The sequence below is a fragment of the Capra hircus genome, chromosome 28, assembly GCF_001704415.2.
Source record: "Capra hircus breed San Clemente chromosome 28, ASM170441v1, whole genome shotgun sequence".
Lineage (NCBI taxonomy): Eukaryota > Metazoa > Chordata > Mammalia > Artiodactyla > Bovidae > Capra > Capra hircus.
Window position 1 is genome coordinate 4333065 of NC_030835.1, and position 25567 is coordinate 4358631.

General features: G+C 47.2%; 1 protein-coding gene across 6 annotated transcripts in view; it reads right to left on the minus strand.

Moving 5' to 3' along the window:
- The window catches only part of LDB3 (LIM domain binding 3), a 60423-nt gene continuing 38500 nt past the window's right edge, over positions 3645-25567 (minus strand). For all 6 annotated transcript variants that reach the window (XM_018042187.1, XM_018042191.1, XM_018042188.1 and 3 more), the window contains 6 exons: positions 23848-23990; positions 18455-18896; positions 16842-17022; positions 16129-16249; positions 11103-11218; positions 3645-6448 (listed from right to left, as the gene is read on the minus strand). In XM_018042187.1, coding sequence (XP_017897676.1) covers positions 6359-6448; positions 11103-11218; positions 16129-16249; positions 16842-17022; positions 18455-18896; positions 23848-23990 — 1093 coding nt within the window. In that variant the 3' untranslated portion in view covers positions 3645-6358. The remainder of the gene's footprint in view (positions 6449-11102; positions 11219-16128; positions 16250-16841; positions 17023-18454; positions 18897-23847; positions 23991-25567) is intronic.

Genomic DNA, 25567 nt, shown 5'->3' on the forward strand with positions numbered 1-25567 from the left:
ACTATTTGAAATTGTACTGATTATATTCTACTTGTTTACTGTTGGTCTCTTCCCTTTAGTGGGTAAGTTTTATGAAAGCAGGAATCTTGCCTGTACTGTCATCTTCCATCCCTACAATAGAGCCTAGCAGTTCAGTGAGTGTTCGTGGAATTAAAAGTAATAATTCTGAAATATTATTCAATGTTAAAAAGCAATGAGATATCAAGCCATGGAAAAATATGGAGGAAAATGAAATGTATATTGCTAAGTCAAAGAAGCCAGTCTGAAAAGGCTACATACTATGTGATTCCTACCATATGACATTTTGGAAAGGGAAAAACTATAGAGACAATAAAAAGACGGGTGGTTGTCAAGAGTTAAGGGGGATGGAGGGATGAGTGAGTGGAGCACAGTGAATTCTTAGGCAACTATATATGATAGTATAATGGTGGATACATGTCATAATATTTGTTCAAACCATATGATGTGCAATACCAAGCGTGAACCCTAATTAAACTACTGACTCTGGGTGATATGGAGGTGTCCATGTAGCTTCACTGATTATGACAAATGTAGCTTCTGGTAGGGGATGCTGAAAATGGGGGAGGGCTTCCCTGGTAAAGCACCTGCCTACAACGTGGGAGACCTGGGTTCGATCCCTGGATTGGGAAGAACCCTTGGAGAAGGAAATGGCAACCCACTCCAGTATTCATGCCTGGAAAATCCTATGGACCAAGGAGCCTGGTGGGCTACAGTCCATGGGGTCTCAAAGAGTCGAACACAACTGAACGACTTCACTACACTTCACTACTATGCCTGGGTGGGGGCAGGGAGCATTTGGGAAATCTGTATACCTTCTGCTCAATTTTGCTATGAACCTAAAACTGCTCAGGGGCTTCCCTGATAGCTCAGCTGGTAAAGAATCCACCTGCAATGCAGGAGACTCTGCTTTGGTTCCTGGATTGGGAAGATCCACTGGAGAAGGGATAGGCTACCCACTCCAGTATTCTTGGGCTTCCCTTGCGGCTTAGCTGGTAAAGAATTGCCTGCAATGTGTAAGACTTGGGTTAGGAAGATCCCCTGGAGAAGGGAAAGGCTTCCAATTCTGGTATTCCGGCCTAGAGAATTCCATGGACTATATAGCTCATGGGTTGCAAAGAGTCAGACACGACTGAGCAACTTTCACTTTCACTTAAAACTGCTCTAAAAATAAAGACTATTTAAAAAGATATACTGTCCCAAGTTGTCGATAGTTTTAAGTGTGTAAGTGATCACTGAGTCACGTTGCTGTACATCAGAAACTAACACAACATTGTAAATCAACTATGCTGCTGCTGCTGCTGCTGCTAAGTTGCTTCAGTTGTGTCCGATTCTGTGCGACCCCATAGACGGCAGCCCACCAGGCTCCCCCATCCCTGGGATTCTGCAGGCAAGAACACTGGAGTGGGTTGCCATTTCCTTCTCCAATGCATGAAAGTGGAAAGTGAAAGTGAAGCCACTCAGTCGTGTCCGACTCTTCGCAACCCCAATGACTGCAGCCTAGCAGTCTCCTCCGTCCTTGGGATTTTCCAGGCAAGAGTACTGGAGTGGGGTGCCATAAGCTTCAGTAATGAAAACAAAAAACAATGCTGCTCTGAATGTAGGAGTGCATGTATCTTTCAAATTAGGGTTTCTGTGTTCTTTGGATACATACTCAGGATAGCTGGCTCATATGGTGGTTTTATTTTTAATTTTTGGAGGAATACTGTTCTCCACAGTGGCTGTATCAATTTATAGTCCCACCAGCAGTGTATATTTGTTTCCTTTTCTCCACATCCTCACCAGCATTTATTATTTCTTGTCTTTTCCATAATAGCCCTTCTCACAGGTATGAGATGATATCTCACTGTGGCTTTGAGGTGTATTTTCCTAATAATTAGTGATGAATATCTTTTCATGTGTCTGTTGGCCATCTATATGTCTTCTTTGGAAAAATAGTTATTCAGATCCTCTGCCCATTCTTTAATCAGGTTGTCTGGCTTCCTGTTGTTGAGTCGTATGAGTTCTGTATGCATTCTGGATATTAATCCCTTATGAGACATACAATTTAACAGATATGGCCTTTATTATGCTGAGGAATGTTCCCTGTATAACCGCCTTGTTGAGAATTTTTCTTACAAATGGGTGCTGAATTTTGGAAAATGCTTTCTCTGCAGCTGTTCAGATGATCATATGATTTTTAGCCGTTGTTTTATCAAGGATGTATCATGCTGATTGATCTGTGGATGTTGAACCATCTCTGTATCCCTTGAATAAATCCCACCTGATTGCGGCATATGATCCTTTTATGTTACTGGATTTGGTTTGCTGACTTTTTTTAAGGATTTTTGCATCGGTGTTCATCAAAAATATTGGCCTACAATTTTGCTTTTCTGTGGTGTCCTTGTCTAGTTTTGGTATCAGGGTAATGCTGGTTTTGTGAAGTGTTGAACAAGCAATTTTTATTTGGTCCACAATTCCTCAGTGAAGAGGGAAGAGATTTTGGTATCAGGTAATACTACCAAATTCTACTTCACATGGTTCATACTTCTGGGACATTTGTGTAATATTTATTCTTGCTGCTGGCTTTCCCAACGTATTTTTTCTGGATGAACAAGTTGAAGGAGTTTAAAAAATGGCACAGAAGTGAGGAGTTCTGACCCCACTCTACTGCTGATAATAACAACTAACATTGGCATTGAAATTTTCTCCCAAAGTTACTGTATTTGGCTCTCAAAATGAAATGCAGGTGTTATATTAATAGCTTCATTTTCAGGTAGATAGGCAGACTTAGAGAGAGTCTTCTGTTACCACACTGGTGGTATTAGATCAGCCTTGATCTAAACACTGGTCTTACAATGTCAAAGTCCATGTTTATTTCATGGCACCTGGCTGCCTCCCTAGCTGGTTGTGTATATGCTGGGAAGCCACTTCCCCTTTCCGAGACTCAGTTCTTACATCTAGAAAATACCCAGGTGATCTCTTGGATTCTTTCCAACTTTAAATTCTGTGCCTATGAATCTTTTTTTCTCCATCATGTATTTGAAAAATTGCTAAAGCTTTAAAAAGTACTAAAATAAGATTTTATTTCTACTTGTAACTGTATGGCTATTTGAAAATCTGATTCAGGCATTAAAAGTCAAATAAGTTATAAAAAATATATTTTTCTTTTAAAGTAATGCCTAGAAACAGAACATCTCAAAAAAGAATGAATTGGTCATGCTGAAGGCCCCTCAGAGGGGCCTTCATTATTCTTAAAAAGATGCCATGAGGGGATTTTACTCTGAGCTTATTTTAAGACAAAAGGCATGGAAGAAAATATACTTTTCTAGAAATTAAGTTATTTAGAACAGACTAAAAAGAAATAAATATGAAATAGCTAAATAAATAAATCTTTCCAAAAGGAAAAGGCCAAACCTGGTCTTTAGGTTATTCTTTACTGGTAAATTCACTTTGTATGCATAACATCTGTATTATTCATGTATCCTTCTTTGTTTAAACTGCTGTTGGACCACACAATCAAAAGAGCAAGTGAGTTATTTGTTTTTTCTCCTTAGGGCATTTTGTTTTCTCTCAAACTTATATTTGCAGGCATAGAGAAGTAACCTACTTTTGGTTATCACATGAAAAAACTTTACACAGAAAAATCTGTATTTGCACATCCGTTTGGGGTTTTATTTTGCTAAAAAGAATTCACACAGGCCAAAAACAAAAAACCATGCAAAACATTTTTGTGCACACTTTTACCACACTATATTCCATTTCTGAAATGTTAAAATTAAAAATCCCAAAGCAAGAGTACTTAGGTTGAAAAGTTAACATTATAAAAGCTAGATTCCTAACACAAACACTGCAGACATAAGTCACTCAGTTGCAAAAAGTTAATGTTTATAAATGTTAAATAAATGTCAACAATGAAGAGACAAGAACTGTAGATCCAAAGTGTACTCCTCACCGTGAACTATTAAAACTTGTGTTTGGTATTGTAGGACATCCACGATGTTAACTTGAAGTAGCTACAACCTTAACCCAACACTATGCCAAACTTAAGAACACTGAGGGAACCGTATTAAAAATCACCTCCTCTTCCTGCTACCTTTAAAATGTTTTTGTTGTTGATTTTGGGTTTTGGTAACTAACAGTTCCCCAGAATACACACTAGCTGTGAAACGTAGAAAAACGGCTTCAATAAATGACTATTATGAAGCTCACCTTTGAGATTTCACTTTTCTTGTTAATGATCACATGCTTTTTAATGGCCACACTTGTGTCTGTGTAAAATCTTTTAAGTGATATTTTTGGGGAAAAAACTCTAGGGAACTTTATTCCCTTTCCTTGAGACCAGTCCTTGATAATTAATAGTTTGTTGTTGTTGTTGTTGTTTTTTAAGAAAATCTGCCTAGAGCCTTTCTGTACAGTCAGCAACCTCCTTGTCCCTGTGTATTTGAACTTTCCAAAAATAACAGAATGCTTGCTTGCAACTCCTGAAAAATCTCCAGGCACTCCCTGCAGATGTTACTCTGCCTGGTGCATTATATTCACTTTCTCCCTGCACCAAAGCTAAAGAAGGGCCCTGTGGTAGGAGCACATTCATGTCCCTCCTGGTGTTCCCTGGGGGACATTAGTGGCTTCACTCTTGGAAAAAAAAAAAAACAAAAAACACGGGCCTTCTGTTAGAGACAAATCTAGCTGCTTCTTTCTCCCTCAGGTAGAAAGGCAGTCCCCTGGAAGCCTCAGTTCTCAGAAGAAAAAGTAGTCTAATGCATTCTCATAAAACATTTCAAACGTGCAAAGAGAAAATCCAAAACAGGAGTGAGGAGAGGGTAGCGGTGATTGGAAGATGGCCTAAATATTGTGCTCAAGTGAGAAACATCCACTCAAACCGCCTCCTTTGATGCCAGGTTCAGTGAGCATAACAGCGCTTCCTAAAAGGGAAAGAGACGATAACCATTTCCAACCTCAAAAACTAAGCTTCTCTCTTTATCACCAAACAGCTTTAAAACGCTTACTGAACTCAAACTATCACTAATACTTTAAAGAAGTTTGAAGATCCAAGTCTATTTCAATAAATGCTCAAACAATTGCTAGCTCAACTCAGCTCATACTTTTTTCAAAATACTAGCCAAGATGGCAGACGCGTCTATATCAGGCCATCTTTCCCTTCCAGCAGGCAACACAATTGTTTACAATCAGTGTGTTGCATTTAAAGGGAGATACGAGAAGGATGGAGCAGCTCTGAGGTGGGAGGTCCTGCCAGCTTGTGTGTTCTTACTGAGGCTGGCAGAAAGGAAGGTTTCTCTTTCCCACCGGGAGTTTGGGCATGTCCTCAGCCTATTCTGCCATCCTGTTTCAAACACTGTCTCTCTCTTCTTTTCCGCAGGTCATTAAGCCTGTTGAGGAAAGGGATGTTGAAGAGGACCTCAGCCGTGAGCACTCATAGGACTGGGAGTGAAACGCATGCACAAGGCTACACATTCATGCCAACGAACCTCATAAAGCCAAACGGGGGCCAAACACAGCCCAGAGTTATTGCGCAATCTCCTCTCACACACAGCAAAGCAAAACTGGAAAAAAACCCAATTCCACTTGCCCACCACAAGTCAAAAAGCAGCTAAGCTTTCTGGGGACATTGGCTGTTTCAGGCTAAAAGAGGGTGGCAGAAGAGCCCTTCTTTCCCTCAGCTGTCTGCAGCATGAGCCCGATCCTTTCCCGAAGCCCTGTCGATTGCCCAGAGGCTCCCAGAAGACATCCCTCCAATGTCTGGGCTCCCATGAGAATGTTCAAGCCCGTGCAAGGTCTGAAGTCTGATGCGCCGAGGTAGCTCCGTGACGCGAGGAATGGAATAACGCTTCCTTTTTTGGTGAGGAAGGCCCAATTGGTCTTAGCTAACAAGCTCTCAGCTATGGCTCTAAAAATACCCTGCAGTGAGAACTGTTTGGCACTTCGTTTTGTTTGTTAGAGGAGCTCTAAAGAACTCCACAGAAAACTTCAGATTCTCCACAACCGCTCTGAGCTCTGTCCCTGCTCTGGTGACCTCAGGGAAGTGTATCGCTTTGGGAAAGTGACTTTTTCTTTTTCACTTTTGAGTTCTTGGAATTCTGTCCTCAACGTTTGAAGTACAATTCCAGTCTTGGATTAATTACTAGCTTGGTTCAGGAATCTTCATTTGGCTTCTAGTCTGAACTATGCAAATACACGATCTGTGTGCAGAAGAAACGACTAAAATTATACTTCAAAAGGGCTCAGGCGCTTCCTGTCTTCTCCCTTTCCCCCCAAAAGAGAAACATCAGTCTCCTTCAATCCTTTGTTGCCAGCAGCAGGAGCAGCTCCCTGCCCATCCGTATCAGATGCCCTGGGCTCCCTACACATTGACGGCGTGTGCATGCTTCTTGCACAGGGGTTTGTCCTTCTTGGAGTAGAATGGCTGCCCCTCCAGGTTCACGTGGCAGATCTGAGACAGAAAACAGACAGGCATGAAACAGTCCAGGAGAGAGGGGGGCATAAGCAGAAAGATTTCAGCCATCCCTTTAAGACAAAGCACTGTCACAGAGAGACGGGAGAAAAGGCGACAGCCAGCTTCTCCTCGCGACAAATGCTTTACGACCAAAGCAGTATATGCGCAGCATTTACACTCCGTCGTGTCCGACTCTTCGTGACCCCATTGACTATACAGTCCATGGAATTCTCCAGGCCGGAATACTGGAGTGGGTAGCCTTCCCCTTCTCCAGGTGATCTTCCCAACCCCGGGATGGAACCCAGGTCTCCTGCATTGCAGGCGGATTGTTTATCAGCTGAGCCACAAGGGAAGCCCAAGAACAGTGGAGTGGGTAGCCTATCCCTTCTCCAGCGAATCTTCCCAACCCAGGAATTGAACCGGGGTCTCCTGCTATGCAGGCAGATTCTTTACCAACTGAGATATCAGGGAACCCCAAAGCAGTATAGATGGGTTGGACTATTATTAAAGTAAAGAATTCCAAAGAGGAACACGGAATAAACTCAAGTTAAATTAAATTAAATTAATGGAATACAGAATGCATACACAATAAAGGTGATCAATGTTGTGTGTGTTTGCTTAGTCACTCAGTTGTGTCCCACTCTCTGTGACCCCATGGACTGCAGCCCACCAGACTCCTCTGTCCATGGGATTCTCCAGGCAAGAATACTGGAGTGGGTAGCCATTCCCTTCTCCAGGGGATCTTTCCAACCCAGGGATTGAACCCAGGTCTCCTGCACTGCAGGGAGATTCTTTACCATCTGAAGCGACCAAAGGAGATCAAACCAGTCGATCCTAAAGGAAATCAATCCTGAATATCCACTGGAAGGACTGATACTGAAGCTGAAGCTCCAATACTTTGACCATCTGATGCGAAGTGCTGACTCACTGGAAAAGACCCTGATGCTGGGGAAGATTCAGGGCAGCAGAAGAAGGCAGAGGATGAGATGGTTGGATGGCATCACCAGCTCAATGGACTTGAGTCTGAGCAAACTCTGGGAGATAGTGAAGGACAGGGAAGCCTGGCGTGCTGCAGTCCATGGGCTTGCAAAGAGTTGGACACAACTTAGCGACTGGACAACAACAATTAAGATGATCAATTGATGATATCCACAGAGGTGATTAATATTTAAAGAAATATAACATGTCAGGAAAATGATCCTCACTAATAATTAAAGGAAAAATAAATTAAAACCTCTATGAGATACCTGTTAACTTGGCAAAAATAAACAAAACAAAAAGCCTCAAAAGCTCGTCACCTTTAGCCCATGTGACTAAAGCCAGAAAGAGAAAAAAGTGATCAGTCGAAAGTCAGCAATATCAAAAGAGATCAGGCCTACTTGTCACTGTTTAGGGAACGTGAATCAGCCCAGCCTTTGGCAAGGGATGTGGTGCCTGCTCTGCACCCCAGTAACACCACTCTGGATAATTCCATCCTGCAGCAACTATAGCACAGAACAAGAGAGCAACATGTGCTCAACTACAAACCAGGTAGCCATTAACATTTCTCTCAAGGGGATGATGATTAGGTTAATTTGTATGGTGCATTTTCCCAATGAAATGCCACCGTGAAATGTAAATCAAATATGGCAAAGTATATGCAGGAAAATATTACATGAAAAAAAGAGGCAAAATTATATACTCCCTTGACGACAACATGTGAGTGGAGCTTAAAGATGGAAACAAAGCAGAAAGGGAGGAGATCAGTAGTATTTGTCAACGTGGACAAATATGATACCAGACACTCTGTATACACAATCTCATTTAATTTTCACAAAACTTAATGGGATAGGTATGACTCTTCTCTATTTCACAATTGGAAGTTAAGGCTCAGAAAGGCCAAGTATCTTGCTCAAGTCACAGACCTAGTCAAGTTGTAGAACCTAGGAATCCATAGTCAGGTCTGCAAGACTCCACTCATTTTCCCCATACCTCACAGCAGAGAGGGACTATGTTTACTTGGAATTGTTCTGGGCTTACAGACTTGTATCAGGGTAGCTCACTAAGCCCATGTCAGCTAGGAGAGCTAGTCCTGATCTTCCTTTCTTACTAATTCTTTTTCAAGTTACGGGAAAATATAAGCTCATTAAAAGTGATTTGGAAATATAAAGTGATGGAAAGAGGACCAAAAAATCCCTGAAAGTTTTCCAATCAAAATATTGCTTTCCAAAAATTAAAACCATGTTCCACTTAGATACAGACAGCTTCATGGGGCACTGAGTGCTACCCTGGGCTAGTTTGGGGGAAGGCATAATGGTTCTCTGTGATAATTCTCCAGAGGACGGGAGTTGCCTGGTTTCTTTGAGTAGATCCGGTGGGCAGTGCTGTGGGTCTTTCATACCAGAACTTATTTGTAATCTCAGACTGAGCAACCCCAAGCTTTACTGCTTCTACTGGTCTCTCTCTGGGATTTGCACCATATCATGATTCTCAGACAAACACAGAAGGCTCGAGGGAGCAGACCCACGCTCACCTTTGTGTGATTTCCTCTGCACGTGACACAGACTGCTCATCAGCCTGCCCTTAGAGAACAAGCCTTCTGTGCCACTGTCTTCCCTGAACCTCCTCCAAGTCTCTCAGATCTTTCTAGAAGTTGGGTAACCAGATTTACAGGCAGCATCTTAGGATTAGACAAGCTATGGCTTGAAGGTAAGGTAAGAGAGCCCTGTACTGTGCTTGCAGAGCTGTGGCTCTGCAGGGGACAACCCCAAAGCCAGTATATTTATATGGCTTTGTCCCTTTTTGGAGGGGAGGTCCTGATGTAATTAGAAGACCCTAAAAGGTGATGAGAGGTGTTCACATGGTTGGAAAATCAGAGTGCTATGGACTGAATTGTCCCCCCACCACTAAGTTCACATGTTCAAGTCCCAATCCTGAGTACCTCCAGCCTACCCAGAACAGGGAAAGCAGTGACTTTATAGGGAAATAGGGTCTGCAGATTTAATTAAGATGGAGGTTAAGATGATGTCATATGGAGTAAGTTGGGCCCTTGATCCGATATGGCCAGTTCCTTATAGGAAGAGCAGATGAGGACATAGAGACAGACACCTGTACTGAGGGGAATGTCACGGAAAGACAGACACAGAGGGAAGGCGACCATGTGGCGGTGGAGGTCAGGACTGGAGCAACACAACCACAGCTCAAGAAACGCCAAGCACTGCTGGTAACCACCAGGAGCGTGAGAAAGCAGGGCCCTGCTGACACCTTGGATTTGGGCTTCCAGCCCTCAGAACTGGGAGAGGATAAGAGTTTCTGTTGGTTAAGCTGTTCATATTGTGTAGCCTTCAGCTCAGTTCAGTTCAGTTCAGTCGCTCAGTCGTGTCCGACTCTTTGCGACCCCATGAATCGCAGCACGCCAGGCCTCCCTGTCCATCACCATCTCCCGGAGTTCACTCAGACTCACGTCCATCGAGTCCATGATGCCATCCAGCCATCTCATCCTCGGTCGTCCCCTTCTCCTCCTGCCCCCAATCCCTCCCAGCATCAGAGTCTTTTCCAATGAGTCAACTCTTCACATGAGGTGGCCAAAGTACTGGAGCTTCAGCTTTAGCATCATTCCTTCCAAAGAAATCCCAGGGTTGATCTCCTTCAGAATGGACTGGTTGGACCTCCTTAGCAAACTAATATACAGAGTGAATACTATGCACCCCACAAATGGGAAGGGATATAGACATGCAGTGTAAAAGCTGAAGTGAATTGCAGTGAACTTTATGACTAGGGTTGCTCTATGTCATAAGTCTATAAAAAGTATTCAAGTTTAAGCTATATAGATCTTTCACATATTCCTAAAATTTATCTTGAGCAGCTCTGGTTAAAAAAAAAAAATAGCCCTAGTAGCACATTAACTTTCCCAAATAAAGTTTAGTCAATTACAAACTCATATTATGGAGTTTTATCAGGGACAACTATTTTCTAACTCTAATGTGGAGTCTAAGTGTTGGCATGCTTATTGTCATATCCCTTCCCTAAACCAAAGCCCTTGTAAAGAAAATGTCAGTCTCACGGTAAAAATGACCTGGCTGTTCAGCAGAAATAAACTGCACGTGGTTAATACTTAATCTAGGACTTATCTCCTGGCAACTGCATATCAAGAGCAGGACCATGTAGGAAAATGAAATTATATTTAGTCCTGCCTTCTAAAGGTTCAATCAAAAGAAATCTTACCTCAGCTTTTCATAGGATTAATCAATAAGCTCTGATCTAATGTTCATGGTGAACATTTGGGGGAAAACCCTTGAATCACGTCGTCATATCTTAAACAACTTATAACCATGAGAAGTCATCCGCCTCTATTAAACCCAAACATCATTCGATCCTCGCACTTATTGAGAGCACTGCCAGTGAGGCAAGCTACTGGCTTGCCACATGCCGAGACACTCCTCCGTCCTTAATGAAGTGGAGAGTAACAAAGCCATGTTGGTTTACAAATCATTATTAGTAATAAAGCTTGGCTCAACTGTGACCTATCAAGGCATCATGGTATTTTCCAGCTTTTAAAGAAGATAGAATATTAGAATAACAGTTGAAAAGTATGTGGAGAGTTTCTCATCTGGTCCCACTTGGTCGCTCCAATCCCTTCTCAGAAAGTCAGAACACCAGGCTAAAAACATACTGCGCAAATGAAGCAGGTGTCATGCCAGGTATGCCCCAGGGCTTCGATAAACTTGTCACCAGCCTCCACGGGGAAATCACAGCCGTGACACTTGGTGCTGAACAGATTGACGTAGTCTGAAACAAAAGGCAGAGGAAGGACCAGGTTGGGAGGGATGCCCCTCCCAGCCACACCAACCCAATGCCAGAACAACCCCCCAGATCACTGAGCTTGAGGCAGTGATGAAACCTAACTGGTTACTGGTCGTCTGGCACACAAAATTCTCAGTTACATGATTGGTTTTTTCCTTTTCCAATAATTTGCACTGGGGTTGTGCAGATTCAGGCTAGTCACCACCGTGTGCTGGTTTGATTTGCAAACACTTTCTGGAACTGTCATTAATTTTCTGCAGGGTGATTTTCTCTGCCTTTGTCACCTCTTTTGGCCCAAAGAGACCAATCCCCCAAAAGAAAAAGCAATCCTATTTCCCAGCAACTATGCTTATTTTGGAGAAATGAGAGCCTTTAACATTTTTTTAGAGTGATGGAATGTTCTTTGCTTGGTTATTTTTCTGTCGTGAGGTATCTGTGTTGATAATATATTTTCACTACAAGAAACAGTATTTGAGTTACTGTGTCCGAAGTAATTCCCCTCCCCCAGCCAAGAGGATAATAATACCAAATATTATTTATGTAATGCTTTACAGTTTACCAGGAATCCTCATATAGATGGTCTTATTTGCTAGTATCTCAATGTCAAGGTCTATGTATTAGTTTTCTTTGTACTCCCAGCACAGTGCCTGGCACACAAGTTGGTACTCAACACGTGTATGTCAAATGACTGAGGGAATGGATGACTCAATAAATCAATGATTTGGAGGAAAAAAAAGATAAATCAATGAATGAACTTAATCTTTGCAAGATTAATTTTTTTTTTGGGGGGGGGTGAGGAAACTGAGGCTCCAAGAGGTAAAGGCTGTAGCCAGAGTGAGACAGCAGGCCAGGTCCCGAGCTTCTCAGCCACAAACTGTCCTGGCTGGGTCACAAGCAGCACTCCCAATGCACTCACAGCAGAACTCTTCCAGATCCTTCTAGAAAATCTTGATGCCTTTTACAAAGCCTTTATCCCCCTGTAAGTGGACTTGTCCTTCCAGCTCTGCCACAGCTGGCTTTTTCTTATAGCGATTTTCTGCTCTGATCCCCTTGTGGAAAGTGTGCCTGATCACTGTCTTAGGCCTCTGCCGAGAGTCAGCATGTACTGGGGGCCATGAACTTGGATTCTGAAGAAAGAAAGACCTGGGCTCAAACCCCACCTGTATACAGGAATTGTTCAAATCTGGGGCAAGTCACCTAACTTCTCAGTGCCTCCACTTTTTCATCTAGATAATGTGAATAACTACAGATTAAATATAATAAAGTATATGAAGTACTGGGCACCAAAAATGTTGGCTTTCATTTGGAATGCCTTTAAGATGATGAAAGGAGGGAAGGGAACATGATTTGAGTACCTACTATGTGCTAGTACGAGTGCTTTTTTATGTTTCCTGTTTAATCTTCACAGTAGCTCTGCAATGAACTATTATTTTCATTTTAAAGACGATGAACCTGGCTGTAGCAGTTCCATCACGCAAGTGGTCAGGAGCCCACTGGACTCCAAAGGTCATCCCATCTCCGTGACTTCACGCTATTTCCAGTTATCTATTTGCCATGAAGCTTTGATAAGTTGTATCTCTTGCATATTTTTTCCAATGTATGGTTTCCTTTTGGGGGTTTAATTATACTTTGTCATGCAAATACTGTTACATACGTCGCAAGCCATCGATCTTGTTTCTGATAGAATACTTAGTTTCTTTAGTAGGCAAAAATCGATTGCCTCACCAGGTAGGAAAACATCATTCTGCTTCCTTAAGAGAGTTATAGCAAGTTTATGGTTCACTCTGTGCTCTGCAGGAACATACTAGTGTGTGATGAGAAGCAGGACTATAGGCCAACCTACTTCCACTTGAGAGAAAGCCCTGCACCCCACTTGTGAGTTCTCTTTCATTCTGCCCAGCTGGTCTCCAGATGCCCTGGATTCTTTCCTCCATCTTTGTGCCTCTTTATGAACCGGGTCCTGCACTCAGAAATCCCTCCCCACTTTGTCTACCTGAATCTCTGCAATCCTTCGGGCAGCCTTCCTTCTAGGAAGACCTCATTCCTCTCCCACTCAAGGGAGATGAGACAGCCTTTCTGAGGGCTTCTCCTGGACTTCTCTCCCTCCCCATTCATTCATCACCCACCCGCCTATTCATTGTCTCTTCACTGTCCGTTTGCGTGCCAGCATATCAGACGTTGATGGGTCTGCTTGAGGTTTTTCAGGGCAGCGACCCTCTTCTCTACGCTTAGCGCCCTTCACAGTGACTGGCACACATTTGATGGTGAAATGATGGATGGACAAAGATATGTTTCAAACAGCCTTGTTAAATTTGATTCCTTTTGCTGTTGTGCAGCCTGTCCCCCCCCCCCCCCACACACACAGATTAAGCTCTTGCTTCCCTGGTTGCTCAGATGGTAAAGAATCTGCCTGCAATACAGGAGACCCGGGTTTGATCCCTGGTTGGATCTGATTTCCAACCTGGGTTGGAAAATCCCCTGGAGAAGGAAATGGCAACCCACTCCAGTATTCTCGCCTGGAGAATCCCCATGGACAGAGGAGCCTGTTGGGCTACAGTCGATGGGGCTACAAAGAGGTGGACATGACTGAACGACTAAGCACAGCATCGCACAAGCTCTTGCAAGGGCTTGAATTTATTTCTGGGATGTCTAGTCCTGTCTACTGATTAATTTTGCTTTGTTTTGTTTTAAACTTGTCTTTGTACCATCTGGAGAACTGCCACTTTGTTTTGGAATTTGATATCACAGGTCTGACTCTAATACATGGTTAATGAATTATTTATTTATTGGCCTCACAGCCAATGTGGCATGTGGGATCTTAGTTCCCCAACTAGGGATGGAACCTGTGCCCTCTGCATAAGAAGTGCAGAGTCTTACCCACTGGACGCCAGGGAAGGTCCCTCATATTTCCCTATAATAGTAAAAAAAAATGACAAGGTCAGAACCAAACACAATATCCCGTGGTATTATATTGGGGACCTTCCTCAAGGCTGACTCTGATATTTTATCTCAAGGGTAGGTTAACCAATCAGGCTAGATTTTACTGCACCATTGGGTCATCTAGCTCTCCTTTCTTTACTTGTTCATAAGAGTGTCACTCTTTATCACATTCAACAAGCATACTAAATTTCTAATGCTCTTGCTAGAATAAAAATCAGATTATGTTACTTCTTTACTTTAAAACATCTCAGTGACTCCCACTTCTTAAGGGCCTGGTTTCAAACTGTGCTCCTTGCAGAGCTGTGGGTCTCCCGAAACCATTAGACGGACGATGCCTATTGCCCATTCACCATGAGCACGTGCTCTGTCAAGAACTCTGTGCCCACTGTCTCAGCTAATCCTCACAACAGCCTCTGAGAGTTAGGTGAGGAAGGAAGAGACTCAGAAAGGGTAAGCGTCTGATCCATCATCACACTGCCTGGAAGTGACCCCTTAGGGACTTTAGTCAGGGTCTCTCAGGGTGGCCTGGGGTTGAAACTAAATCTGCTTCCTTGCAGCCTTTTCTTAACACCTTAAGACCCTTTTTACTCAAAATATCATCTTTGAAAACCTTTTCTTTGGGGGGGGATTGCTAGGGAGAAGAGCAGTGGGAAGAGTATAGATCTGTTATTCTTTCACAAGCCTCAGACATAAATTGTGGCTTATCAAGTTTTAGTTGACTAATAATAGCAATTTGTACTGGTACCACAGCATTTTTTTTGGACAACCCCACGGCACGTGGGACCTTAGTTCCCAGACCAGGGACTGAACCCGTGCCCCCTGCAATGGAAGCACCAAGTCTTAACCACTGGGCCACCAGGGAAGTTCTGGTGTCACAGCACTTTTACTAATTACCAACCATTTCCATGTAAGAAGGGAAAAGACAGGTGCTACCTTCCTCCTTTCACTGATACGGAAACTGAGGCCAGAATGACCGAGTGACGTTTAAGGTCATCCCGTGAAGCCTAGAGCTGGAAAGGGAATTCACCAGGGCCTTGGACACCAAGAAGTTTCTTTTATGATTTATTGTCAAGGGGAGGAAAAATGTTTTGTTTTGTTTTGCTTTTCCCCTTGAGGAACTGAAATGTTTTCTCGTTTCTGGTTTTAAAGTAAACTAACTCACTGTGTTTCTTTTATTGCCCTCAAATTTGCCGCCCAGTCACTGCAGCTCTGTTATTCGTCATAATCAGCATGTTTCTTTTTCCCTCGTCGACTTGGTGCTGATCTGCTAAAGTTCTATTGTCTTAACTTTCATGTTTATGTTACCTTTGTTGGAACCTGCCTCAAATCCGTACCTGAGACAGACAGGCTATGAATAAATGAGCGTGTAAGTGTCAGTGAGTGAGTAAATAGCTAGTTAACCAGGATGCCCAACTCTAACAGAATGCTTTGTCTTTAGAATTTACCATAACTGACTCCAAGTTTTAAGATAAGATATAGTATTTGGGGGGATTAGAGAAACTCCAAATTCAGACAGCACATGGCAGGACCCCGAAGGAACATCCAAGTGTAAACATCACAGGAGCTGGGAGGCGACTTGCGCATACTTGGCGCTTAACACATTTCATACTTTCTCTGAGTTTAATCCTCCCCACAACTCTATGACACAGGTGTTGATCTTCCCCTTCTGCAGATGGGGAAAGTGAGGCTCAGAGAATTTTAGTAACTCATTCAGGGTTACAAAACCAGCCTGAGGTGGAACCTGGAACAAAGGCCAGAGCCAAAGCCTTTTCAGACGAGGCCTCGTGGTCTCCAGATCAAAATCACCTGAAAGGCTCCCGAAATGGTCACAAGATGCCGACTTGGGTCCACATATTTGGTGCAGGGAAGGTAGCAGAGACTGAATGTCTGTGAAAGGGAACCCCTAACCCCCTTCTTCCAGACTGTGGGGCCTCCCCATAGCACAGAGGTCCTACCTTTCTCACAGTAGGGTTCCCCATCTTCCATGTGGAAGAGGCTGTTCCCGAAGGGCTTCTTGCAGGCTGCACAGACGAAGCAGGTGGTATGCCACGTCTGCCTCAAGGCGTGCATCACTTCCTGGGGAAAAGAGCCTCAGTTCAGGACAGAAAGGTCAGCGGGGAGAAGGAGGCAGGCTTGACGTCCACACCAGGCCTCGGTCAGTGCAAGAATGCCCCATCAGGGAGTGGGACAGGCAGCCCAGGAAGGGGGCCTCAGAGACATCGAGGAAGGTCAGAGGTGGCCGACAAGGAGCTCCCACTCGCGCAGTGCATGCTGGGTGCCAGGTTCTGTGTGTGCTCATAAAAGCTGCAATGCTTCCCCTCCCATTAAACCTGGGAGGGAGGCTGCTTGTTACTGTCATTTTACCAAAGGGGCATTGAGTGTCAAAGCCACAGAGAGGTACATGGTGAGGTGACTTGCTTTTCAAAAGCTCCACAAGCCACTTCAAGCTATGTGGCCCAGGGATACAGTGATCTCTCATTTCAAGTTTATTTGTTCCCTAGTTCACTGGTGCCAAACCAATGCCCTTCTAGGACAGAAATGGAGTTGTTCTTGCTCTGTTAGCACAGCAACTGCTTGGCTTCCAAATGGGACCCCACAACACTGGGGAGGAGGAGAGACTGGTTGGAAAACAGACAAGGGTCCGAGGAGAAGAACGCTGCCCACTTACCCCCATGATTTTGGTGTTACACTTGGCACAGACTGGGGCAAAGAACTGCTCATAACACCGCTCACAGTAAACGTTGTTCTGCTCCTCCACAAAGCACACATCTGCCAGGGAGGTCTTGCAGTAGGCACAGTTGAACTCTTCTGGATGCCAGGAACGGCCCATGGCTACCAGAAAGGGGCCCCTGGGAAAGCAGAGGACAGTATCTCCTAAGCAGCCCCAAATGCTTAAGACCAGGTATTTCAAAAACTCCCAACAGTATTCACACTTTGACCCTGATAACCCTGACTTTTGTGACCGTTCTAATGAAATAACAGGAAATTCAGATAAAGCTCCATGAAAAAAGATGAGGTTGCATCACTTAAAAAAAGAGTAACGGGGAGGCGACTCAAACATCCACTGCTAGGGGACCCAGTAAGTGTATTATGGGATATCCATTCAGGTGAATACTTGTAGTAAGAAGAGCCAGGATATGACGGGGCCAATGGCTAACGTTTGTTAGGTGCTTACTCTCTGCCAGGCACCGTTCAAGAGGAAATTTGCATTGATTAGTGTGTTTAACTCTCACAACGACTCTGTGAAGCAGGTACTATCATGATACCCATTTTTAGATAAGAAAATTGAGGTACAGATGTTAAGGAAGTTGTTCAAGGCTATAGGGCTATTAAGCTAGACCCAGGACACAAACCTGGATCTAGACCAGTAATCAGAACAGTGAGACTAAAGAAATGCTTTATATTTTCATTTTCATTTTTCTGAATTTTCTAATTATTCTCTAATGAGTATATTCTTTCTGTTGTTGTTTGGTCAACTAAGTTGTGTCCAACTCTTTTGTGAGCCCATGGAATGCTGCCTGCCAGGCTCCTCTGTCCATGGGATTTCCCAAGCAAGAATACTGCAGTGGGTTGCCATTTCCTTCTCCAGGGGATCTTCCTGATCCAGGGATTGAACCCACATCTCCTGCATTGGCAGGAGAGTTCTTTACCCTGTGCATTAGCAAATGGGTTCTTTACCACTGAGCCACCTGGGAAGCCCCATATTTTTTCTAAGATACTTTATCTTTAAATAAAAGTATATTTTTCACATACATAAGTTCATCCCCCCCACACACATGCACATACTATAAACATGTTATATTCAAAAAGTATCACCCATGATCCTTGGCTTCAAAGTATGAAATGACTTGTTTTCCTTTCAGTGTGGCAGATGGCCACCAAAACCCTGAGCAGCATAGGCCTGACTGAATAGACCCAGAAGCAGCCCCAAAGGAAAGCTGGGTCAAAACCAGCACTGTCAGCCAGCTTGCAACAGGCCTAATAAACCTACCAACCAGACTTGCAATTCTCAGAACCCAGCCTTAGCCCAAGGGGGCGGTGCTGGCACAGCACCATCCTGGAGCTTCACCCACTTACCTCATGGAATCCTCACAACTCCCTGGGGAAGTGGGTGTCACACAGGCATAGAAGCTAAAGCTCAGAGAGGGTTAGCCCAGAGACAGCTAGCAAGAGGGGCCTGAGGCTGCCCTGCATGCGGCCTTCTCCCTGCACCTCCCTCCCCCCCATCCCCCTTGCCCTGCCAGCACCCCAGCACAGGGGCTCAGTGGGGTCTGACCTTACCGGATGATGCTGTTGCAGTGGCCGCAGAGCGGAGTCCGGCTGCTGGCTGGGAAGCGCTCGGCCCTCTGCACCGTACCCCTGGCAAGGGGGGACACCTGGGGAGCCGGTGGTGGCGGGGTGTAGGCAGGGGCGCCTCGGGGCAGACTCTGCTTGCTGACAGTGGTGGTGCTCTTGCCAGGAGCAAACTTCTGAGAGAAGCTGTCATCTGTCACCCATGGGGGACGGCTGGCAGACTCTGCAGGGCCCCCACTATAGGGCGTAGGATTATAGCTTGGGGCTGGCGAGGGGGTATAGGCTGGTGCTGGGGAGGGGGAATAAGTGGGAGCAGGGGAAGGGGTGTACGCAGGGGTAGGGGATGGGGTGTAGGCAGGGGCAGGGGAGGGCGTGTAGGGGGTTGGACTGTAATTGGCCCCTGGGGATGGGCTATAGGTAGATGCAGGCACTGCAAGCCAAAAATATCCAAAGAAAAATGTGTCAGGAATTCATCTCTCCCAGCTTCCCCCACCCCCAGCCAGAGAACTATAAAAGACAACTTTCATATTAGAGCGGCATAATTCCAGTTTTTACACAGAGATGCGTCCCGAGCTTCTTCATGGCCTTGATTTGAATTTGTAGCAAGGAGCCAAGGGAGATAAACAGCCATGGAGCAGAGCCCTAGGGAGCTCGGACAGGGCTGGGAAGGGATAGAACTATAAATATCTGCAGCTGTGCGGGGTGGGGCTCCGCCAGGCCTTGGCTGCCAGGAGCCTGCTGGAGACAGTGAGTGGGGGCGGGGGGTGCGGGCAAGGCTTGTATCTGGATCCCCTGGGCTGGAGAGGGTGAGAGTGGGTCATTCTGGCCTTGACTGGAAGATGCTTTTGTTTGCACTCTGACCAGTGATTTGACATCTGAAATGCCTCAATCGTATACATTTACTGAATCTGGACCTAGTCCAGCCTTTGAGACAAAGCAGATGACTGGACAGTTAGGTTTTCAAGTTTAGATTTTAGGTTTAGTTGCAATCGTGTCTTGTTTGTTTTTTCTAACAGCTTGGCTTGATGTGTAATGGGGGAAAGTCCATTTTGGTTCGAATTGGGGTGGTGAGTCTTGAAGACATCATTCAGAGGAAGGCTAGACAGAGATGCTGAACACCTGGACACGGCCCAGGTCTAGCTGCTTCCTCAGCCTGTGGTTGCCTCTGGGGGACCCAAGCTCCCCCGCCTCGCTTTGATGGAAACTGAGAGTGTGTCCGAGTGTCTGTTAGAGGTTACCTTCCAGTGCAAAAGGAAAATTCCCTGCCCTGCTTCTGGACCCCCCTCCTCCAGCTCACTGAGGGCTGAACACCCTTTTAGGGCAGCAACACAAAGGAGCAGAGCAGCTGCTCACCCAAAGCCCTCTGAGGTCTGGGCCTCAAAACCCAGGTTTCCAAGTTCTGCTGCCTCTTGTGAAACTAGCAGGGCCAGACCCAGCTGCGCCCGGCACACCTGGTTTAGCCAGCCTTTGCTCCTAGGGAGGGAGGTTCCGGATGCCTCACCTCAGCTCACAGTTTGCTCCTCTGCAGAGAGGCTTTATCCCTTCTACCCCAGGAAGTGTGTCAGGGCAGCCTCCCTCCCCATCCCTGTGTCTGGCCTGGTGAATGGACTATGCTGATAGGTGCGAAGGCAGCCCTCAGCAGGCTCCAGCCTGGAGAGGAAGGTCATTCTCAGGGCTGAAGTTCCTGGCCTGGCATCTGGTCTCTCCCCACCTGGTTCCCCTGGATTAACCTGCTGCTCCAAGCCTGTACCTCCTGGGAGTGAGGCTGGCTTCCAAAGGTAAAAGTTTCTCCATAAGGAATCCTCTTCCCACTTACTAAGAGGATAGGCTAGGCACATAACAAGTCAACTGGGTGGTCCTCTTTACAGTTGAGGTCACTGAGGCTCAGACAGAGCTAGTAAGTGGTAGAGTGAGTCTCCAAAACCATTCTTTCTATCACCCCAAGCTGCCTCTGTGAAAAAACACGAGCCTGATTTCCAGAAGATTTGAGTGTACCATGGTGACAGGAATACCTGTCAACTTGGAGGAGACCCCATGGTCTGGCAATGTAGCACAGTCACCAAGAGCCCTGGGTTCAGGTCCTCACTCTACTACGTCCTGGCTCTGTGTCCTTGGGCAAGTTCCTTAACATCTCTAGGCCTGAATTTCCTCGTCTAAAAATGGCAATAATAATTCTTAGTACCTAATTAGGAGGATAAAGGGAAATAAGAACTATAAAGGCTTAGCCTAGTACCTGGCACTGTGTATGTCACTAAATGCTAGTGAGAACGGTGAGGTGAGTGACCCCTGGGTCTCGTGGCCCAGATGAGCTCACAGCTTGATCGTGGCGTCACCCGAAGGACCCCAGCCCAGGGAGACTGTGGGATTTACAGGATGGGAGATGTGACCTAATCCTAATACTGTGTTATCTAGTACATAGTCCTAATGTGGCCATTAAGCACTTGATATGCAGCTAGTCCAAACTGAGACAGACTATAAATATAAAATACACACCAATTTTTAAAGACTTAGTACAAGAAGGTAGAATATCTCACTAATAATTTAGTATTGATTGATTATATTGATTAAAGTGATACTTTGAATATACGGAGTTAAAGAAAATATATTAAAATTAATTTCACCTGCTTCCATATACTTTCTGTAAATTTATTTTTAATTGAATATATACTTTTTAAAAAATGTAGCTACTGGAAAATGTATTGTTACCAGATAGCGCCATCCTAATCGGGACAACAGTTACCAAGTACTGCCTGCTTTCACACGCCAGGGCCTTATGTGCATTATTTCACGCAATACTTGCGGCAATCCAACGAGGCAGGTAATAGTCTCTAGTCCGTTTTACAGAAGAGGAATTGAGGCTTGGAGAGCTTATGCAACACCGAGCTGAAACTGGCGCTCGGGATACAGGACTCAACCCCAGATCCCTGCTTAACCACTCCCCAGGCAGAAAAACAGGCTTTAGCACGCCCCTTCCAAATCTGGCCCTAGCCCACTTTTCCAGCGTCTCTCTAGCAACACTAACCCTATTGCCTCTGCCAGGCAGTCTTTCTCTTCCCTCATCTGGAAGGCCTTCCAGTCTCCATGATTCACTCCCTTTTTCTAAACCCCCAAGACACGAAGGTCTCAGCAGGTCAGAGGCACGCTGGCATCTGGGCACGGTGGGCTGATTCCTTGCCCAAGAATCCCCCGGCAACCCCCACCCCACTACGAGCTAAGGCCCTTCCCTTCTTCCCGGCGCAGGCCAGCAGCTTCCCTCCACCATCAGGTACCCGGTGAGGCCCGGGGCGCAGGGAGCAGCTGCTTCGCAGTTCTCTTCCCTCAGCGCCCTCCAGCCTGGCTGCCCCCGCCATCCCCGACGTGCCAGGAGAGAGACTTGATATCCCATCTCCGAGCCCGAGGCTGTTGCTATTTCTGCTTGATGGAATGAAGCCCATCCAAATTAGAAGGTGATATTTCATCTCTAATTGGCAAGTTCAAAAGGCCCCTATCGCACTCGGCGGCTCGGGAATGTGTAATTAACCAAGGTGATTTCTGACTCACTCCAGGTCGGGCCCGGCTCCCGCGAGCGCCTGGCCCCCACCCGGCCCGCGGGCCGACGTGGCTTCCCTCGGCCCGTGTGGGGGCCCCTCCGCCCATGGTCCCCTCCCGGGCCCCAGGTGCTCCAGGGAGCGGCCGCCCGGTGTCGGCGCCAGCGGTAGGACCCGGCTTGCGAACGCCACGGTCGGCCCGGAGAAGCCTTCGTGAGGAGCTGCGGCTTGGGCTGCACACAGGCTCCCCGCCCTCCCCGGGGCCGGGCTCGGCGGAGGCGAGATGGGGAGAGGCCCCGGGCCCGTGTTCCCCGTACCTCGCCGGGCCGCCTGCCAGCCTCCCGGGGACTCCGCCCTCAGGAGAGGGGGCGGAGGCAGGCCGGCTCCGGCGCGAGCCCGCCTGGCTGCTTCCTCCCCCCGGGCAGGAATGAGTTAACGTCTGCCGGCCTGGGAACGCGGCAGAGGCCCGCAGCTCCGGGGCTCCGGCACGTCTCGGCCGCCCGGGCTCCGGGCCCGGAAGGAGGAGGGGGCGCGCCCGCGGGCCAGGCGGCGCGCGCCACTGGTGCCGTGCCGCCCCCTGGCGGGCCCGCAGAAGAGAGCCGGCGGCCCGGGCGGGGGCGCCGAAGCCAGGGCCGCCCGGAAGATGCGCTAAGGGCCCACCTGGGAGGGGAGCCCGGGCCAGGGCGGAAATGGCCACCTTGCGCCGCGATAGAGCCTCACCTCCTTTCGCAGCTGCTCCCCCAAACTCCTTATCACCCTCCCTCCTGTGCTCCCCATCGCTGCAGAGCAACTGCTTCCTCCAGCTCCATCCTCGCAGCCGGCTGTAAATTGCTCCCTAATACTATGGACTTTTAATCTCAAAACTCTTGTGTTCTCGCTTCTGAAGAGACAGAGCAGGGCACCTCTCGTGTACCAAGAACTGTCCTGGGTGCTTCATTCTCATCTCCAGAGCATCAGGTGTAGACAACATGCCTGTTTTTTAAAGGAGGAAATACAGGCCGGGGAGATGGGGTAATTTACTGTGGATAGCAGAGCAGGGCCTGGCGATGGAGCCTGACGCTAAAGCCACTTCCACCCACACTCGACCCTGCTGTCAGAGTGTGTTTTATGAAACAGATGGCTGATCATGGCTCCTCTGCCCTACACATCAAGTCAACACCCCAAACAAGGCTCCTCTCATCTCAATCCCTGTCTCATCTTCCCTTACGTTCACTGAGCGGGGGCATGCCAGGGGAGATACCTAAGCCAGCCTGAGAACTGCCCTGGAGCTCTGGGGAAGGCCCAACTTTGCCTAGGAAAAGGGAGGACACAGGCTGAGCCCTTGGCTCTGCAGTAATGAGAAAGTCTAGAACAGAGCCAGGGAAGCCAGCCACCGGCCGACCCTGTGTGGGTCCCTCTCCCGCCTGTCACATGTGCTTTCCATGCCTCTAGTTAGCCTGTCCCAGCTGAAGAAACCAAAGACGGGACAGGTGAGCAGCTTGCCCAGCATTACATTATACCGTAGGTCTGTCCAAAGCCCATGGCACTTTTGTTATAGCTCCGCATCCACAGGCTTGAATCAGACCCAGATTCCTGGAGGAACAAGACCCTACCCCCTAAACACTCTCTTGCTCATTTGGAGCCTGCAACTCCCCAGGCAGGAAATGTCTTGAGATCTAGGAGGCTCTGTTACTGCCTGGCACTGCCCATCTGTCTCTGCAGTGCCAGAGACAGCTTCCATAGGATTCTGGTCCATAATTGGAAGAAGGGAGGATGAACGTCATTAACCCCCATCCTTCTGGGGGATGTGGCTTTAGAGCTGACCCCTGGAGCCCATGCCCAGGCTAGACAGCCTCCCCCCACCCTGCCTCTCACCTGGCTGGTAGACAGAAGGCCGGATGCTGGCAGTGGTGACAACCCGGGGCTTGGGTGCAGGGGCAGCTGGGGCCTCGCTGTGTGTTTGGGCAGCAGGTGCTGGAGAGGTGGCCACAGCGGGACTGTAGGCGGAGGCCCGGGGCCTGGAACCAAGTGAGGAAGAGTTAGCAGCCAGAAGGACACCCTAGCCAGGCCGTAGAGCCTGAAGCCACGGCAGGCTGGCTCCCAGATCTTTAAAGAGGCTCTGTAAGGAGGAAACCTGACAAAGATGTGCCTAGGGAGCTGCCAGAGGCTGCAAAGAAAAGACCAGGAGGTCTTAGGGAGACGAAGCTGCTCTTTGGGTGCTAAGTCTTGGCGAGTCTGGTGAAAGCAGCAGAGACTCTGTGAACACTACAGCCCGTTGCTACCACCTTAGCAGAGGGAGGAAGGGACCAGTCAGACCAGAGGGTGATGGGAAACCCTCCACCCCTTGTGGAGACACGGAGGGATGGGGATGGGAAGCTGGGGCGGGCAAGGAGGTCGAGGCAGGAAAGAGGAAAGATGGAAACAGGCAAACCTACTTCCCAACCTTTGGGGCCCCCTCACAGCCTCAGACCACCTGGCTTCCTCCCCCTCCCCCTTTCTATTGTTGTGGAAGGAGCAGCAAAGTCTCAGGCTCCAGGGAGGGGCTGTCAGGAGAGCACCACCACCACCACCCCCCCCCCCGCCCCCAACATACACAGAGGCTCTTCTTCTGTATAGAATTTCTGTTGCCCTCCTCCCACTGCATTAGCTGCCAAGAGGCCCAAAGCAGGCCTTTTCCCACTTATGACCCAGGGACCCTGGGACCAAAGAGATGGAAAAAAGTAATGTACCAGTTCATTGCCCTCAGGAGATGCTGTGCTTGGCCTCTGCTCTTAGAGAACTAAAGACTCCAAGAGCTCCTGCAGCTAAGCAGCCTGTTCAATGTCTGATTCAGTGTTTCCCAATTTCATTTACCTGTGAAATCCCTCATCTTTTCTTCATTTTAAAACTAACAGATACCTTACAGAACATGTCCCTGGTTGCCCTCTGCATCTTTTATGCACTAATGGGGATGACATGACCCACACCCAGGGAAAATGGGACACTGACCGGGGAGTGGAGAAATGAGCCCCTGGAATTATACTACCTCTTGCTTCCTGTCCTGCTTCCCTCTCACGGGCCCAGGGCCGGCCCATCTCTGCTGGGCAGAGTCATAGGATAAGGGAGTACCATCCTCTCTGGGGCTCTGGGAGAGGCTTGCCCTGAGCTTAGAATCCACCACCAAGCTCCTAAATGGGTCCAGAAGGGGCCGGGTGCTGCCCCAGACAATTAGTTAGAACGCGTCTGCCAAGTGGTCGTGTTTCTGGTTGAGTGAGACCACTGTCTCCCCTCTCTGGGCCTGCCCTTCTCTGATATATCCCTGTTAAGACCCATGGAGTAGGAGCCTCAGTGGAAGAGGAAAGGCCATGTCCAAACGGTGCCTAGCTTCCACTGTGGTAGAAGAAGACAAAGGGCCAGCTGGTCCCACCAGTGGAGGATGCTTTCCCAGCGCTCCAGGAGCCACAGGTAATCTGTCAGAGATTGGTGCTGGGGGAGCAAGCAGAGGCGTAGGATATCCAGCAGGAATTCTGAGGCCATGTAGGGGTGTCCATTTGTCTCCCACTGGCTCCCTCTGGCACCACTCCAGCCCATGCAACAAGGAGGGCAGAGAGCTGGG